The sequence below is a fragment of the Pinus tabuliformis genome, chromosome 8 (genome assembly GCF_031772625.1).
Source record: "Pinus tabuliformis cultivar Carrire ecotype Pingquan chromosome 8, CPIR1, whole genome shotgun sequence".
NCBI classification, from domain to species: Eukaryota; Viridiplantae; Streptophyta; class Pinopsida; order Pinales; family Pinaceae; genus Pinus; species Pinus tabuliformis.
In genome coordinates, this window is record NC_142294.1 from 1830071279 (window position 1) to 1830091279 (window position 20001).

Sequence of the window (20001 nt, forward strand, 5' to 3'; positions counted from 1 at the left end):
GAGTGAAGAAGGAGGAGCTAGGAGAAGGAGGAGGAGCTTGGAGCAAGAGCTTGGAGGACTTCATCTACAAGAGCTAAAGAGGTAAGTTCAAACCCCAAACTCCCTTGTTTTTTTGAAAAAAAAATTGTATTTTTCTCCTCCCTCTCCTACTCTTTCCCATTGTTTCTACTTGCTCCTTTATTTACAGGTTGTCCACCACCTATATCCATATTCCAAGATGGTGTTCTTTTGGCTTCTATGTATCATTCCACTCTTGGTTTTAATGATGGCAAGGGTGAGGAATAGAGGGGAAGAGGAAGGGGATGAACTTGGTCCTAATAGTAGTGACCCAATGTATGATGAGGAGGAAGGGTTTGAAGAGGAAGGGGATGAACTTGAAGGGGACACTGAAGCACAAGATGGGAAAGGTACATCAAATCCCTTGTGGAACTATGTGACCAAACTTGAAGGGGGAAAGGGTGGTGGATCTTACAAATTTTTGTGCCCTCATGGTTGTCATGGAGGAAAACCATATACGGGTTCATATACCCGTCTGAGGAGGCATCTTTGTGGGGTGCTGGACAGTGATGAAAAAAAGGGTTCTGTGGGGGTAACCATTTGCCCAAACATTTCAAGTGAACAAAGACAAAAATACATCCAAATAGAGATGGCTGCACAACGAAAAAACAAGAAACAAAAAACTCATTCTGAATCAAGTGCAACCTCTAAATTTGGTAGTTGCCCATCTCCTCATGGTACTTCTGCAACCTCTGGAGGTAGAAAAACAATAGGGGATTTCCTTAATGTTGCTGGGAGGGATGATGTGGATGGAAAGATAGTCCGTTTTCTTTGTGCTTGTGGTGTACCATTCAATGTGCTTCGCTCTCCCTATTGGCATGACATGGTAAAGGCCATCAATGAAGCCCCAAAAGGATACAAGGCCCCCAACTATGAGAAAGCTAGAACAGTGTTATTAGAAAGAGAAAAAGCTAAGGTTCAAAGAGCTTTGACACGTTTTACACATGAGTGGGTGGATTATGGGGTATCCATTGTATCAGATGGGTGGACAAATATTAGAAACCAACATTTGATAAATGTTCTTGGTGTTTCTTCTAGTGGTGCAGTATTTATTGCATCTCATGACTCCTCCTCCATCAGTGCAACTGCACAAAACATTGCAGATCTCCTATTGAAATCAATCAAAGATGTTGGTCCGAATAATGTGGTTCAAGTGATCACAGATAATGCAGCAAATTGTAAGTTAGCAGGAAAAATTATTGAGCGTACTCATCCACACATCTTTTGGTCTGGGTGCCTGGTTCACACATTGAACCTTTTGATGCATGATATTGTGAAACACAAAGATTGTGGGTGGATTGCTGAGGTTTACAGGAAAGGGAAGCAGCTCATTAAATTCATCACAGGGCATACAAGGGTAAACTACTTCTATGGCACTTACTCCAAGTTGCAATTGCTTAAAATTGCAAAGACAAGATTTGCTAGTTATTACCTCACCTTTAGGCGGCTAGTGAGGGTGAGACAAGCTTTAACTAATCTGGTGTGTGCTGAAACATGGGATGAAATTAACACTGACACAGATGGTGCTAATGCAGTCAAGGACACTGTTCTTGACAGTTACTTTTGGTCACAGGTTAAATATGTTTTGCAATTCACCAAACCAATTTATTACATAATCAAGTTTGCAGATTCAGATCGACCAGTAATTGGGGAGGTGTATGAGCAAATGGATAGCATGTTGGGGCAGATTAAAGACATTGTTGAGCCTAGAGATACCACCTTGTACAATTATATTCGTGAAGAGGTGCAAAACCGATGGGAAATGCTAAATATTCCATTGCATGCATTAGCATATGTTTTGACACCTAAATACTATCATCCATCATGGCTTTCAACACCAGCACCTGGGGGGGGAAGCAGGAAAAAACCACACCAAGATAAAGAGGTTCACGAAAAATATATGGCTGCATTGAGTAGATTAATCCCTGATAATGAGGAGGCTGCATTGGTACGGAGACAGGTGAGCAACTATACGAGCAACACTGGTCCATTTGGGAGCATGCATGCAATTCAAGATCGAGAGCATTTTTCTGCTCTTCAGTGGTGGAACATGCATGGAGGGCCTACTCCACTTCTACAGAGTTTGGCATTGCGGGTGCTATCACAGGTGGTAAACACTTCTTCTGCAGAGAGGTGTTGGAGCTCTTATTCTTTCATCCACAGTGTTAAAAGGAACAGGTTGAATTTAGACCGGGCAGAGAGCTTGGTTTATGTTCATTACAACTTGCGATTGTTGTCCCATTACTGTGAAGATGCAAAGTCTAATAAAGACTTGTTGACTTGGGACAAGAATCCAGAGGAGCCCAATTTGGAGGATGGAGTGTTGCGACTAGAGCAATTAGAGGATGCTCTTATCCAGGTATGTCCATTGTGGTATGAATTTTCCAATTTTCCCTTATAAAGCATTTCTCTAATTCATGTTTTTAATTTTTTTGTTAACTAGTGTTTTTTTTTTTTGCATGAATTTTTTGAGCGATTCTAGGATGATGATGACCGTGTTGATATGCCACCACCCCCACCCCCATCTGGTCCCTTGGTTCCTAGGTTCCATGGTTCAACACCAACAGCAGGGGGTTCTTCTTCATCAGTTCCAGTGCCACGACTTACACAGGGACCATCTTCTTCATTGCCACCACGTGGAGGCCCGCCATCACGTTCTATTCGTGGTGGAAGGAGGAGAGATTAGTAGATATATTCACAATCTACTTCTTTTTGTCATAGATTACTCATTAGACTTGTAGACTTGTGAATTTGAATTTTGAACCTTTTTGGCTTGGCGGTGACCAAGTGACATATTTTGTAAACATTATTATTTGAATTTTGGACATGACAAATGTTGACAGTTGCTCACTTGCTAGATAAATCATAATATGCTCTATGTTTTATGTTTTATAATATGCTTAAATGTTTTATGTTTTATAATATGCTTAAAAATTTGATGTATGTTTGTAATAGCTAGAATATAGATGATTGTTGTACATACTAGTAACTACAATGGAATCATGGATGCCATATCTATCTTGATTTATGCAAAAATATGCATGTTTTCATGTCTTCTACAATTAATTTGGTATTTGGGATGTTTGTTTTGAGTATAAATGCAAAAAAATATAAAAATATATATATATATATAGCAGACGCTTCACTTCCTAGATTTTTGGAAAATGACGCTTCCGCGCTCCGCGCTTCCGCTTCGCTCCCGCTTCGTGCAACATTGGAGGAGACTGAAGAACCTGTGTTTGAGGCTGATTTTGATATCGACATGGCTTTGGCGGGGGATGAAGCAGATTATGTGGTGGCATCAGAACCAGGATCAATAGCGGCATCAAGGAAAGGCAAGGAACCAATGGAAGGCACTAGTCATGCAGGTCGACAAACTCGTGCTTCCATTAGGTCCACTTCTATTGTCATTGGTGGCATTGATACTGAGGTTGCAGATCAGGCTGAGGCATCCTCAGACTCTGAACCAGATGATGTCTATGTAGCTCCTGATGATGATCTTGTGTCTACTACTAGTAGTGGTAGTGAACTTGATGATTGATCATGTGTATACTGTAGACTTGTAGTAGGCCAATGGCCTCATAGCTTGCAGCAATGTTTTTGGACTTTATAGGCCATTTAGAGCCTCATTTGTTATGTATTTTGCTATTTTGTTGATGATATGTATTGCACTCGGTGCCATTTTGATGTATTCACCTTTACATGGTATATAAATGAGCAAACTTTGCATATTTTGTCTCTATTGGCTTGGAATCATGGTTTTACATCTTAAAAATAGTTTTGTTTCATTAAAAATTAATTATTTAATGTATGTTTTTAAAACCGGTTCGTTTAGAGTCTAGACCAAACCAGTGCCGGTTAGACCGGTTCCGGTCGGTAAACCGGTTCATTAGGTGGACCGGTCCGGTCACCGATTCCGGTTTTAAAAACACTGGTATGTATTGGACAATGCACTGGGTGCCATTTTGATATAATGGATATATTCATGAGCCTACTTTGATCATATGTTGTCTTCTATCTATATTCTAATGTTGTGTGTTTGGAAACATGAATGACAATCTTTAAAATTATGTTTTTCTATAGAAAAATAAATATTTAATGTATTTTTTACAACGGCCGAGTCATTGAAATCGAGCCGACCAAGTTGATGCAGAGTCGGAGTCGGAGCCGGAGTCGAAGTCGAAGTCGAAGTTTTAAAACATTGAGCAAATCTGAGGGTTTTATTATTATGCAAGAGAAAATCTGAGTACAATTCTTGGATACTCAACTAGTAATCCAATACTCAACTAGTAATCCAATAAAGAGAGAATATTGGACAAAATGAATGGTGAGATGATCTCACCCTGTCACTAGAAAAATCTGAGCCTAATCATGCTAAACTTGGAGCCTTTGTGTAGCATCTGCACAGAACTGCGTCCCTCCCACGCAATTTCTTGCATCACCCGTGTTGGGTATCACACTGCTCCTTTGGACCCTCTACTGGCTAGAAAACTCGAATTTCTATCTCCTAGTTTCACAACTCGTCTCCTGGCTATTGAAACTCGATTTCCTCAGCATGAATTCAATTTCCCTCTAAGGTCCGTGCTACCACTGGGTCAGCTCTGCATGGGCTAGTGTTTGCCTCTCTCTGGACGTCGTTTTTCCCTCTCTGCCTTGTACTCTCTGACCTAGGAAAGTTTCCTCCTTCCGGATACTCACTACCCCTCACTGCAAGCAATCTACTCAATCAAAATTTCCTCTTGAGAACTTCTCACTTCAGAAATTTGATCTCTTGATCTCTCGATGTATTTTCCAAATGACCCTCAAGCCCCTTCTTATATATTTCTATTGAACAACCAACGGCCTAGATTAACTCTTAATCAAAGGCTTAGATCATTTTGGCTTGATCTTCGTCTTCTTCTAGAAGTTACACCCACAATTAGATTAATACCCATTAAAGTCTATTAAAAATATTAATTATTTTAATAAAATTGTCTCTGGGTGGAATTTCCCAAAACTCTTTCTGGGTTCTTTCAAATACATGTGCCCAAGCTTGCCCTGCAAAATTTGAGGCCTAGAGCACATCCGAAGCTACCCCAAATCAACAATAAGGAGTAGGAGCTTGCCTTTGAAGTTTGCATACAACAATAATAAAATCGTGGTTTTCTCCCTTTATGGGTTTCCATGTATCTCTGGTGTCAATATGCATTATTATTATGTGTTGATATGATGATTTAGTTTTCTTATTAATTGTTGTTCACATATTCAAATTGTTGGTCATCATTTGCTAAGTTGCTCATGTAATGGTTCAGTTAGTGAGATTGAAGAAAAATTTAATGCCTGTGAATATATAGTACACTGATTGACTTCCCCTCTCAGTTTAGTCAAGTTTTCATCAAAGGATACTCTTGGACCACCAAACTTGGAGTTTGATTCCCTCATTGAAAAAATTGTTTGAATGTGGAATATCTCATCCTTTGGGAAGCGTTATGAACTATGTGCCAAATGTAAACAATTTGGCCCTGCTTATGCCTTATAAATTTGTCCTTGTTTTCTGAATGGCTTTCTTCACTCTTGCACATAAACAACTACTCGTCCTCTGCTGATAATATGCCCTGTGCTTTGCAAACATGAATGGATAAGAGATAATCTCCTTGACGATTCGAACATTGGCTGCTACATGAACTAATTTGGCCTTGAGGGATTATTGTGTATGCAATCTAAATTAGCACTCGGCCTTGACAAGTCTCCTAAATTTGTCCTTCTTGATTTGGTACTCAATCTCCTTGAAAGGAAATGTACTCGGCCCTTAGAGGATATGAAGATCAACAACCATATTATATCACCAAACTGAAGCTTACTGTAAACAAATTAAACCCCATTGTTGGAGCCTCCTGCAAAAAATGAAAATTAGATCTCTGCAATATTCCGAATTGGAAGATCTGAAATAATCTTCTCCTAAAGCTAACTAGGGTGGCACTCGAAGTCCACCGAAATTAGCTATTGAGTTTCGCTTGAAACTCTTCGAAACCCACTTGAGCTTCTTCTCACATGTCAAATAGAAATGATAAGATAGGATAATTTGCAATTGAGTTCCCCCCCCTTTTATATTTTTTAATGAAGCCTTCCTCTAGCTTCTAGATCCTCCTTTTTTTCTATTATTTTATTGGTGGGGCCCAATTTCCACTAGAAGACATTTTCCCGCCATTTTGAATAAAATAATTATTTGCCTCCTTTCTCAATAAAACATTATTTTGCCACCATTCTCCAATAAAATAATAATTTTCCTCCATTCTCAAATAAAATATTATTTGTCTCGATTCTCCATTAAAATAATAATTTCTGCTTTTCTCTCTCAAAATAATATTTTACTCCTTTTTATTTAATATCACCAAAAATTGGCAAAACTCCTTAGTAAATTTTGCACTCACAAAAATTGGGAACATTACAATCCTCGCCGCCAAAAATTGCTTGTCCACAGTCAATATGTTGTTGCTCCAAAAGTTGGCCTAGCTAATGTTAGGGTCCCAAATGTGCCAATGAACTACCCCAGATCCATGCACCATCCTGCCATGGAGGAATCTCTCAATACCAAGGTCCCATGCCCGTCACTGAATGAAACCATCCTGTTGATATTGCAACATCCCGGTCATGACTAACTGCCCAACATGCTCGTACCGGAGCCTCCTCTCCTATAACTCTCGACCACAATATCAGTAATGATCAAAGCTCTCCTCAACCTGCGAAGGCAACTCAGCAATGCCAGGGCCTACCACTCCATGGCTAGCCCTAATCATGAGCAACAACCTGCCTCGCCATATGATGAAAGCCTCAATGATCCCCCATGTGCCAACAAGAGAATGAATTGGATCTCCTACTATCATGGTCGTACTCACCAAGAAGTGGAGTGTCCCACCAATCAACTGGATCCCTGGATCCCATAGCCACACTAGAGGTCCACAACTCCCAAACCTCCCTGCCTGCTGTTGTGACCTACTGCTAGCTCTTGGGACCCTTTTGTGCCTTGTCTCTGACCCCTGTATGTATCCAATAGATGGGCACCAAGGAACAAGAATTTTTCCCGCCTGTGCCAAAATTGCTTTGTTCCTGCTAAAATGCACAGCGAAATCTACTACCCCAACTCTTGATGATGCACCTGATCACTGCCTGGAGTCTGGATACCCTCTTGTAGACGAAGTATACTATCCCCTATACCTCATGTGTGCATAACGCCTCGGGTTATCCTGTTGAAAGTGCACCATGCAGCTCCCTCACGGTCACCTTCCTAAGTGTGAAATCAAGAATGGAGCATACACTACCTCTATAACAAACCATGCACTCCCCCCAAGTCCATACCTGAGAGCTTGTGCCTTGCCAAATGCAACTGCTAAGAAGTCTTTATCTAGGTACTATGTGTCCTAACGAACTGTCTCGAGTGAGCCTTATCCATCCTGCTGCCGATGAAGGCAACAAGGGACAACATCCAACTCCTTTGCCCCTATAAACAATGTGGAAGTGAGACAGGCACACGACTCCCCATGGATATCATCAGATGATGCTCATCTGCATCCTCATCGATCTTAGGTGAGCTACACTCAATGGCATGCTTGTCGTCCCTATCAAGCGGTCTCCCTGGAGGTAACACTCCAAAACCCCAATGGGTAGCATCACACATCACTACATATGACCAAGCATCCCTGCGCTCCCCTGCATATAAACATGTATCTTTGAGCCCCTTGGCACACGATTGCACCCAGTTGCACCCCTCTGTGCATTGTTGGATACGACTGTCAGCTACCATACCATCTTGAATCAGCTACCACACCATCTTGAATCAGTTGGCATCCCTCCTGTGTCAAAGCAGTGGTTGTGAAAATTTGGAGGCCCAAATTTCTACTGCAGCAACTGATTATATATCTTCTATTTGTTAATTTCTGAACAATATTATTTATTGTTTCCTACAGTAAACACCGAATCTAATACACTGCAACCTTCACCATTTAAATAAAATGCAGAAACAAGAAACTGAACAAGAAAGAAATACACAACACATCTACACGGTTATTTTTGGACAAATGTCCCCGGAAAAACCCAGTGTGGGAAAACTAGTGCAGCAGCTGAGGGGTTTATTATTATGCAGTGGTAATTCTATGTACAATGTGTTGGAGGCCCAATTGGCTATCATATACAAAGAGAAACTCGACAAACCAAGTAGTGAGATGCTCTCACCCTGTCACTAGAAGAATCTGACTCTGATTGTTGAATTTTCTAAGTCTATCCGTTAGAAAATTAATTTGTATTCTGCTAGTTTATTTCTTCTACTTGTAAATTCTGAACAAGTTATTTAAAACATTTCAATACCGAAATAAACACACTACAGTCACAACATCTACAGATCATCAACTAAAAGAAAACAAACACATTAGTGACACCGATATTTTTGGACAAATGTCCCCGGAAAAACCTAATGCAGGAAATCAGTGCAACTATTCTGAGGGTTTATTATTATGCAGTATTTCCTTGAGTACAACTGGGTGCCTATCCGGCTCACCCGACAAAGAAAAATACATGGCAGCAATACCTATATATTTGGAAACAGGTATTCAGAAAACCTATCCCACGAAACCCTCTTCGGCACAGCTGAAGCTTAGCGCTGGCCCTTCTGACCTCTGCGTCAGCCCTCTGAGGCACTATGTAGCCTCTGGGACCCTCTGCATCAGCCCTCTAGCCTCTGTGTGGATGACGCAGTCCCTCTGGCCTCTATGTTGTCTCTGCTGGGCTCTGTGTGGCCTGCACTAGCTGCTGCTCTCGCTCTCCCTACTTCTGCACTGGTCTCTCAGTACTGTCTCTGCCTCTATGTCCAATACTCACTGCCCCTCGCAGCGATCACTGATTCACTTCTGCTTAGCAACCCCACTCTAGCAAAATGAATGATTGATCACTCTAGTGTCCTCTCCAACTGACCCTCAAGCCTCTTCTTATACTTTTCTCGTTGGTCCTTCAACGGCCGAGATTAAATCTCTAATCAACAGCTAAGATTAGATTTGGCTTGATCCATGACTTTTGGAACCTTCTAACCCAATTTTATATGAATACCCATTAACATTAGTAGTTGCGCCATGGGGTCCACGGCTCCTGATCTGTAAAGCCAAAGTTCCTCCTCCCGACGTCTCTCCAAATCTCATCTTCTAAATGTCCCCCTCTATATGAAGATCTAGCTCTTGATATATGCTTCTCCTTCAAATTACAAAACTCCCCAAATGATAGAGCCCTCCTGACCCTGGGGTCTAATGCATCATACTCATCAATCCCCTCTATGAAAGACCTCATCAAGTCTGCAAAGGTGTCCAACTTTCTCTTTCTCTCAAGTTCATCCACGAAATGAGGCATGGTAGGATGGCTATACTGGCCATACGAATGATTGTTGTTCTGCTGGGTTGTGCGTACATGTGCATGTCTTCTCTATTGGTTATGTATCATTTGTTGCATCCTCTCTAGAATCTATTGGTTCTGCCTCACCAACTGTTGGTTCTGCCTCATCAACTCCTCCATGTTTCCCTGTGTACTCCTCTATTTTTGCATCATTGGAGTGTCCATAAATTCACCAATCACTATGTAGTATGCATGCATGTCTAACACTTCCATGATCTTGCTAGCTTCCCCACACTTGGCCAAAATCATGCTATAATACCACTGTAATGTTCCTTTTCCGGAACCTCTTGACAAATCCACAAAATTTTTTGAGTTTACATATTCTGGTTTACTGAGGTATTTTAACAAACAGGTTGAATATGCAAGCACCATAGGTGACTTCTTAGGATTGGCTTTCAAATAAACATATATAACACTTAACACACCCCAAATGAAACTCCAAATCATCATGGACTGATTTATATTAAACTCAGAAATACATATAGGGCTGATATTAGCTTACATAGCAGTGATTATAACCAAGAACCACTCCTTTCTTTTGATTTAAATTATGGAAACAAAGTGCATATAAGAGAAGTAGAACCAGGGTTTAATTTCAGCATACGAACCTTCAATATTCCAGCTGTGCAAACTCAAGAATAGGGTTCCAGAATGGCTGTAGTTGATCTTTAACTTTATCAATCTGTCCAGGAATACACCAGCAACCCTTACCACTGAAGGCACAGTAGATTCAACCCTTTATTGACTGGTAAATGCAATGTCTCCTGCCCATAAAACGACCAGCTAACTAAATGATATTCCAGCACTAGAAACTAGCCACACACAGTCCAAAGAATCCGTGCTACAGCAGTCCCAAACTCGTGCTACAGCAGTCCCAAACTCGTGCTACAGCAGTCCCTTTAATGCATCAGATTTATTTGAGTTTGAACACAACGCATGGCACCAGCATTATAGAGTTCAATCTTCCCTTTTTGATACAAATAAGTCAGCTGCTTTAGTTCTAGTAAAACTCTGAGATTAATTGATAACCCTTGGGGAAATGATGAAGAGTTCAATCTCTCCTAAGGATACTTTTGGACCACCAACCTTGGGGTTTGATTCCCTCACTAAAAAATTGTTTGAATGTGGAATATCTCAGCCTTTGGGAAGCGTTATGAACTATGTGCCAAATGTAAACAATTCAGCCCTCCGTATGCCTTATAAATTTGGCCTTGTTTTCTGAATGGCTTTCTTCACTCTTGCACATAAACAACTACCCGTCCTCAGCTGATAATATGCCATGTGCTTTGCAAACATGAATGGATAAGAGATAATCTCCTTAAGGATTCAAACACTGGCTGCTAGATGAACTGATATGGCCTTGAGCGATTACTGTGTATGCAATCTGAATTAGCAATCGGTCTTGACAAGTGTCCTTCTAAATTCATCCCTCTTGATTTGGTACTCTATCTCCTTGAAAGAAAATATACTCAGCCCTTGGAGGATATGAAGATCGGCAACCAAATTAAATCACCAAACTGAAACTTCCTATAAGCAAATTAAACGCCATTGCTGGAGATTCCCGCAACCAATGAAAATTAGATCTATGCAATATGCCCAGTTGGAAGATCTGAGATAATCTTCTCGTAAAGCTGACTAGGGTAGCACTGGAAGTCCACCAAAATTAGCTATTGAGTATCGCTTGAAACTCTTCGAAACCTGCTTGAGCTTCTTCTCAAATGTCAAATAGAAATGATAAGATAGAATGATATGTAATTGAGTTCCCCCTCCTTTTATAATTTTTCATGGAGCCTCCCTCTAGCTTCTAGATCCTCCTTTTTTCTATTATTTTATTGGTGGGGCCCAATTTCCACTAGGAGATTTTTTGCCGCCATTTTGAATAAAATAATAATTTGCCTCCCTTCTCAATAAAATATTATTTTGCTGTCATTCCCCAATAAAATAATAATTTTCCTCCATTCTTAAATAAAATATTATTTACCGTCATTCTCCATTAAAATAATAATTTCTGCTTTTCTCTCTCAAAATAATATTTTTCTCCTTTTTATTTAACATCACCAAAAATTGGCAAAAGTTCTTAGAGAATTTAGCACTCATAAAAAATGGCAACATTACAGATTGGAGTCTCCTTCAGGTTGGAGCCTGAGAATACTTCAGAGTTGTAGGGTGGTGCTAAAAAAAGTTGAAGTTTGTAGGTTGTTGAAGCATCCTTTCAATTGAAGCTGGTAAAACCAAGGTGTCAGAGAATCCTTCCAACTGGAACTGGTAAAACCAAGGTGTTGGAGAATCCTTCCAATTGGAGCTAATAAATCAAGGGGTTGGAGCTTCTTTCCAGTTGTTGCTAGAGAATCTTGAAAGTTGGAGCCTCCTATTGATGTAATCTTTAAGACATATATTAAAAGTGTTGGTTGTTTTTCTCTCAGAAGGGCTTCCACCTAAATATCTCTTGTGTTATGTCTTTGATGTTGTGCATTGTTGAATGTTGTCGTTAACTATTTAATGTTTACATGATATAATTAAAATTGTTAAAAAGTGTCCAATACGGATTCACCCCGCTCTCAGTATTGGTGAATATTCCAGCAGTGACATAATTTAGCATGTTTACACAGCCTAACCCAACCCTAGATGAGCAAGAAATAAATTTACTTTTACAATCACATCATATAAATCACAAGGCAATCAACTTCTTATCTCTTATATACTCTTATAACATTATCACATTATGTCTAAGTTACCGGATCCAGCCCTCTGGGGTCCAAGATCCACGGTTTTGATCAGAATACATCCAAGAACCGGCACGTGGCATATCTATGTTGGCTGGAAACAGATCTTGAAATCTGGAACCAGATCCTGAAATTTGGAAATGGCTACTGTGTAACTTTTCCGTGAGCGTATAATTTACATCATCTTTGAGCGTAACTTTTCCCCACGATTCCACATTTTATCGACAAAGTTCGTTTGAAATTTTATTCAATTCAATGTCGTTGTAAGAAATATATACAACCAAGGCCAGAGTTGGAAAATTTTCCATATCAGTAGATCAATATTACTGCAGAAGCTCATTGTTGGTATTACTGTACTTCTGCTAATGGGAGAAAGCAAACCCCATGTAGTGCTTGTTCCATGTAGTTGGCAAGGCCATTTAATTCCGTTTTTGGAATTGGGCAAGCTTCTCGCCTCACTTGGCCTCACGATTTCGTATATAACAGCTCCATTGGATGCCCAACACCTCCAGCATCAAGTACATAGTTCAAATCTGGATCTGCCCATTTTCTACAGGACGCCAAATTGGATCTGTGATTTCTCCCATTGCCCAAGTGATAAACTGGCCAAATTAAGCAATGCACTAAAGAATGCAGAACTTATATTTTTCTATTCAAATGAAAAGATAATCCTGTTGTTGCCCATTAGGTCTGAAAAGCTCGAGCGCCGTAATTCGGCCATAGATTATTGCTTCTAGAATTTGTTGCAAATGGTTGTGGGTGCTAAAAGAATGAGTCTGAATTCGTGTACATTTTGCTATGATGAGGTTAACGTCGTGAGGACGAGCAAAGTTGTCGGCGCAGGAATGGCTCACAGTGGTGGGCTAGTGAGCAATCACAACATAGTTCCACCTACTCATCTTCTTCTCCCCTTCTCGGACAACTATTTGTATTCTGTATCGACCGACCTTTTTAGTTTGATCCATCACAAGACCAAATCGAACCCAAATTACAAGATCACTCCAATTCCGAAGAACGACCTGTCAAAATATATATGTGTGTGTGTGTTATTTTGTGTGATGCATATTTTGCAATTCATCTCATGTTCTGCTCGCAAGGGAAAATTTATGATCGTCAAAATTACACCGAAACTGACACCATTCCAAGGAGAGCATATACCTTTTTGTATACTTACGAGTTAAACATATTTTTTATTTGTGTGTCCACCGATCCCCTAGAAATAACCCTCAACCCTTACAACTGACAGTTATATAATATTTTTTTGTGTTTAGTTTTTATGTGAATGGTTATATAATATTTTTTGGGGCTTAGTTTTTATGTTAATAGTTTAATTTGTTGGGAGTTCACTTTGTTCTTTTTATTTATTGATGAGTTCAATGCCTTACAGGCATTGGCCCCATGTGATAAGGCTTAAAATCATGAGTTCAATGCCCAAGATCTGACTTAAAATAGTGAGTCCAGTATTCCAAACTTGTTGAGTTCAATGACCTGCATGTATCATTGAAAAGCTCAGGATCTCGAGCGTTGTTTTCCACACTACCGGGTGCATATGTCGTGTCTGTGCTCCACGCCTTCACAAACAGATCCCGGATTATATGTGTGGAAACGGATCTGTATAAATTATATTGTTTATTATTTTAAATTTAGTTTTGATTTATATATTGGAATTTTAAAATATATTTTTTCTCAATTTTGATTAATTAATTTAAAATTTATAATTTATAAAAATTTCAAATATATATATAATTTTAAATTTAGTTTTGTCATGATAATCTTAAAATATAGGTGTGTTCTGATAATTTAGTTTTGTCCTGATAATCTTAAAATATATCTTAAGTTTGCATTCATATAAAATTATGATAGCCATTATATCTTTGAAATTGCTAGGACTTCTATTAGTAAAAGGTTCTTAAAGTTATCAAACAATTTCTAGGTCTCACTCTATACTAGTGCATAATATAATTTTTTTTAAATGTTATACCAAAAAAAGGTTATAGAGAAGTAATTGAGGTATGCATTTTAACATTTTGATATGTCAAGACAAAAATATATTAAGAAGTATATATTTTGTGTCTATTATTAACATTATTATATTTTTTGTACTTGACGAGTCCTTGCCCTATCCGGATCCTGGATTTTCAAAAAACTAGTGAATCCGGATCCGGATCCATATCTGTATCTGAATCCTGGTAACTTAGCATTATGTTCAAGTTCAGAGAGTAGATTTGCTGGTGTCGGGTCCAATGGCTTGTAACCAGTGGTTTTGTGAAAAAATGGTTCCTTTTGCCATATCCCTGGCATGTAGATTGCTTAGTCATATTTTATTGCAGTGCTGCAAAATCTCCAGTTTCTCCTGATAATTCTGCATTTTTCAGGTTGCCACCTTTTCCAAGTTCTTCGCGTCCAAGCTTATGCTTGCCGATATTTTCCCCACTATTTCCAATAAGTTATTTCTATTCCGTCAGCAATATATTCCCAAGAATGATATTTTCAACAATGATTTAATGTTTTGTGTGTTCATTCTTTAAGACAATCATGATAACTGCATTTGTATTATACCGAAAACCATGTTTTCTTTCTATTAGCAAAAGGTTTTGAAGTCCACTTTAGAGACACTGTACCTTCAGCAGCAACTGTACATCTCCGTTCAATACATACAGCACATGGTTCAACTCCTACAGGCAGGGGATCTGAATTTCTCCATCCACAATCTCTGTGAAATATGAAAGAAACAATAAAAATAAAAGACGTATTCTTTAAAATGGTATCCAAAGTTTTAATAATGTAAAAATATCAGAAAAGCTAATGGAGGGCCGAGTTTAGACCCTTTCAAATCTCTTTTATTTAACAACTTCAATCAAGTGTTTATCATGTCAAAAAACAAAATCAAACATAAAGACGGGAAAAGAGAACCTTCTGATATAAATCAGCACTCAGAATAGCGTTGAATTATTGTTGAATTTCTATAAAAAGCTTAAAATGGTTAACACTTTTCATATATACAGGTTTGGCATTTAAGATAAATCATTCACTCAAAACATACACACAAAGCATTAAACTGAACTAGAACACCAAAAGGTATCTACCTTCCAATTCTCATATTAGATTACTGGCTATATACAAAAAGATGTACTCCCAAAGTTTGGTTGCAGGAGGCAGAATATTTGGGATTGGAGAATGCAATATTCTGTATTAACTACACGTAAGTCCTCAACTTGTCTCACTTCTTTGAAGCCATGGTTAAAAGTATCTGTTATTTTTTATTTTGATTAAATCTGTATTACAATATTGTGAGTCTTCGTGTGTTCTCTCCCCGAAACGTTCTCTACCCGAAATGCGTTGGAGGTTCATAATATTGTAACACAGCCTTAATCCAAAACAATTCATGCAAAAGGCAATGTGCTATGAAAGCCTTATAATCACTTGATATATGTTATACTTGTGAAAAATGGTGATACTGTTGTACATGCTTATACTATCTGCAATGCCACAAATAAGTCTGAAAACAAAAATAATGTATCACATTAGGAGAGATAATAATTTTAAGAACATCAATTTATACCTACTGTCCAGACTTATTATTTTTATTTCCTCTCCAACCATTGATTTGATTGTAATTTTTAGATGGTATGGAATAGAGAAACTAGCATGCTTTAGTGTGTAGCAATGTTATCAGAACCAAACTGTTGACCACACTGATAGACCCCCCAAACAGGGAACCAGTCAGAACTAGACCAAAACCAGTTAAAAAAACGAACCAAAAAACTGGTCAACCAAAAATACATAAAATATTTAAGTTTTAAAGAAAAACATATATATTGGCGTGCATCCATATGAATCCAAACCATTTATACACAAATATGCAAAAGTTATCATTTACATGGCACGTAAGGGTTCATATAACCAAAATAACACCAAGTGTGATCCATCTCTGAACCAAAAATACATCAACAAAAAGGCTCTACAACAAATAACTACATATCATCAATATAATTTCCTATATTGGGATCTTCGTCAGTGTTATCACCCTCTAAGCATTAAAATAAGATAGAAAAAAGCTTAAGATGTCAAGTCAAGATTTTGTTTGAGTAATGGATACATAGGAGTTCAAAAATCAATGCCACTAACATCAAGATACATAGAGGTCTTGGTGCTCTTGATTAAATGCTAGTTCAATAGCTTCGCACATGATAGAATACAATGGAGACATTGCAACCCCGCAATCTTGAAATCCTTAGTCCTTTTGTAGATAGACTTATGGAGCTTAACTATATAAGTAGGCTGAAATGTCTGACGTTTCGGGCGTACACTTTGCCCATCCTCAGGGACAAAAGAAGCATTGCAGACACTCTGCCTATCCTCAAGGACAAAAGAAGCCTTGCAGACACTTTGCCCATCCTTGGGGACAAAAGAATCCTTTTGAAGTTTGTTAAGTTTTGAGTGGAATCTAAAATTCTACTTTTCCATATGAAATCCAATGATGTTGGAACCACTCTCGAACATCTTGAGTCAATGAATGATAATGTTAAAAATGTACGTAAAAGGATGCCATTAATAGCATGGCAATAGTAGGGCTGGAACCAATGTTTTTAAAACCGGAACTGGTGACCGGACCAGTCCACCTAATGAACCGGTTTACCGACCAGAACCGGTCTAACTGAGACTGGTTTGGTCTAAACGAACCGGTTTTAGAAAAATACATTAAATAACTATTTTTTAATGAAAAAAACTATTTTTAAGATTTAAAACCATGATTCCAAGCCAATAGAGACAAAATATGCAAAGATTGCTCATTTATATACCATGTAAAGGTGAACATATCGAAATGGCACCGAGTGCAATACATATCATCGACAAAATACATAAGCAATGAGGCTCTAAATGGCCTCTAGAGTGCAAAAACAAAGCCTACAAACTATGGGGCCAGTGGCCTACTACAAGACTTCAGTCTAGACTCTACATATATGATAATAGTAAATACTATAATAGTGATCAACATTATCACTTGAAGTTGAAACTTCTCATGAGTCTCAGTCATCATGATCAAACTCAGTTGGTTGAGTCTCGACTCCCAAACTTTGCAGTCACAAACTTCTCTATTGGTTCAGTGACTTGAGTCTCAAACTTCTGAAGGTATTCTGCCCTAATATGCCCTATTATTTCATTTGGTGCTCCACATGGCTTTACATGGCCTCCTATCCCAGCCAAGTGTTGCTTGAACCTGTTAATACCCCCTCCTTGAATGGATTTTTGGCAATATTTGCAGATCATTTTGCCATCAATCATATCACAATGAGCCCATGCAGTATCCCTGGCTTTTGGAGGCATGATGACGCCCTGGATGGTAGATCATAGAAGTGAGAAGTTTATAACACATAAAAAAAATTAATTCATGGACAACAGTCAAGGAATTTTCAAGTGCAAATCCTTACCTGGAAATGCAAACTAGCTTCCTTAGCCTCCTCTTGAAGATGGCAACTCCACTGACAGCTACACACTATCTCCAAAATAGCTCCAACTCCAACTCCAAGATGACTAATTCAGCAAAAACTCAACACTCTCCAAGCTCACAAACAAACTCACAAACACTCACAAACACTCCAAATCAGTTGTGTGAGACAAATGAGAGTGAGAGGGGCCTCTTATAGCTTGGAGAGGGTGTTTTTGGAGGGAAAACACCCTTAGTTCCCCCCCAAAACCCCAAAACCACAGTTAGAAATCCGATTTTTTGCAAGTTATGGTGGGCATGCCTAAAACCGGCCGGTTTAGGACGGAACCGGCCGGTTTGATACAAACCGGCCAGTTCCGTCCTAAACCAGCCGGTTTTCACCGGTAAGGGCCAAAAATTGGAGAAACTGCCTTCCAAACCGGGTTTTTTGGCCAGTTCGGACCGGCCAGCTTGCTAACCGGCTGGTTTGACCGGTAACCAGTTTTTGAAAACGGTTTTTAGAACACTGGCTGGAACCACTCTCGAACATCTTGAGTCAATGAATGATAATGTTAAAAATGTACGTAAAAGGATGCCATTAATAGCATGGCAATAGTAGGGCTTGTTGTTGGAAATATTGAGAGGGGGGTGAATCAGTGTTTCTCTTCAATTAGTATATTTTTAACTTTATAGAGCATTAATTAACATTATCATCAGATGTAAGATAAATCAACAGTAAACTACACCATTCAACAATGTGCAAACATAAAGACAGTGGACAACAGATTTTTCAGTGGAAACCCCTTCAGAACAAAATACATTGAACACTTCTTAATATTTGTCTTCAATAAAATGTACATCAATATTTCCAGCTCCAACTGAGGGAGGCTCCAACCCCCTAGTTTACAAGTTCCAACTTGAAGGACCGTCCAATGCCCTGTTTAACTGCTGCAACTAGAACAACACTCCAATGCCCCAATTTTCAGGCTCCAGCCTGAAGGATGCTCCAAGACCTTGTTTACCAGCTGCAACCAGAAGGACTCTCCAATGCACTATGCAGGCTCCAACCTGCCCTGGCACCACCCAGCCACCATAATCAACGAATGGATCATTTTGTGAAAATTCCAAGACTGGAATCCTATTGTAGAGACTGGTATTATTTTTTCTAACTGATAAATTATTGTTCAGTTTATTGTTATGACAACATCGAAATAAACACACTTCAACCTTCACAAATAAAACTACGGAAATAAATAGCGATGGAAACTAAGAAAATACTAGCACACACACAATAAAATGACACCATTATTTTTGCACAAATGTCCCTGGAAAAACCCAACTTGGCAAAACCGCTGCCACAATGAGGGTTTTATTATTATGCAGCAGTGAGGAAATCCGAGTACAATAATTTCGATGTCAAATTTGGCAATACTACAAAGAAAAATACTGGAAAAATTCTAGTGAGGAATTTTCCTCACCCCACAAGCGAATCCAGCACTGAAGACTAGCCTCTGAAATCCTCTACATCTTGCCCTACGTCACCCTCTACATAGGCTTTGCGCAGGCACAAAATCGTACAACCTAGATCTCACACTGAGCTGCCTCTCTTCTGCTTTCCATGACTCTGAAAACCTTCCTCCCAGCGTCTGCAAAATTCTTCTTCCATCGGAACTCTAAAATGACTTCCTAAATCTGCAAATCGAACTGCCTATTAGAGGCTACTTTGTTGCCCCTACGTCAGCCTCACTATGGCTCTTCTGCCTCTCTGCAAATGCACTCGCTAGATCTGGAAATTTTCCCCCAGCCTCATTATCCCTGCCCCTCACTCACTGAATCAATTTTTGGCTCTCTGGAAGCTAACCGCTGCTACTCTGGAAATCGATCTGCCAAGGAAATAGAATTGCTAGTGCTCTTGTGTCTATTTTCCAAGTTCCCATCGACTTCCTCTTCTAATCCACTATTGGAGCACCAACGACCAAGATTAAATCTTAATCAATGGCTAGGATCATCATGGAGTCTATCCATGGGAGTTTCTAAAGGATTCGCACCTTGACTTAATTAATTCTGATTAATTAACCATATTCCCTAAGTTTAGACTTCAAGAAATATTTAAAAACTGGTTAATAATCTAATGAAGCCATCTCTAGGTGGAATTTCCAAAAACGATTTTTGGCTTTTGAAGATCTCATGAATTTTAGCCTCTCCACCAAAATTCGTGGCTAGAACACATCCAATGCTACAAAAACTAACACTCCCTCTTAGCGAGGACTGTGTTCTCTCTCTAGTGCTGCACATCCTACCACAACACCTTGTCTCTGTATTATCTTTGTCATGTCGTTGATGTCTGGTCGTTGCTGCCAACCAACTACTGCGCAACTCTGA

The 20001-nt window shown here is 39.1% G+C and overlaps 1 protein-coding gene across 1 annotated transcript in view; it reads right to left on the minus strand.

Moving 5' to 3' along the window:
• The window catches only part of LOC149243589 (putative E3 ubiquitin-protein ligase XBOS32), a 288655-nt gene that overhangs the window by 98029 nt on the left and 170625 nt on the right, over nucleotides 1-20001 (minus strand). Inside the window, exon 10 of the mRNA XM_089374574.1 lies at nucleotides 14813-14904. Within this exon, the coding sequence (XP_089230700.1) occupies nucleotides 14813-14904 (92 nt within the window). The remainder of the gene's footprint in view (nucleotides 1-14812; nucleotides 14905-20001) is intronic.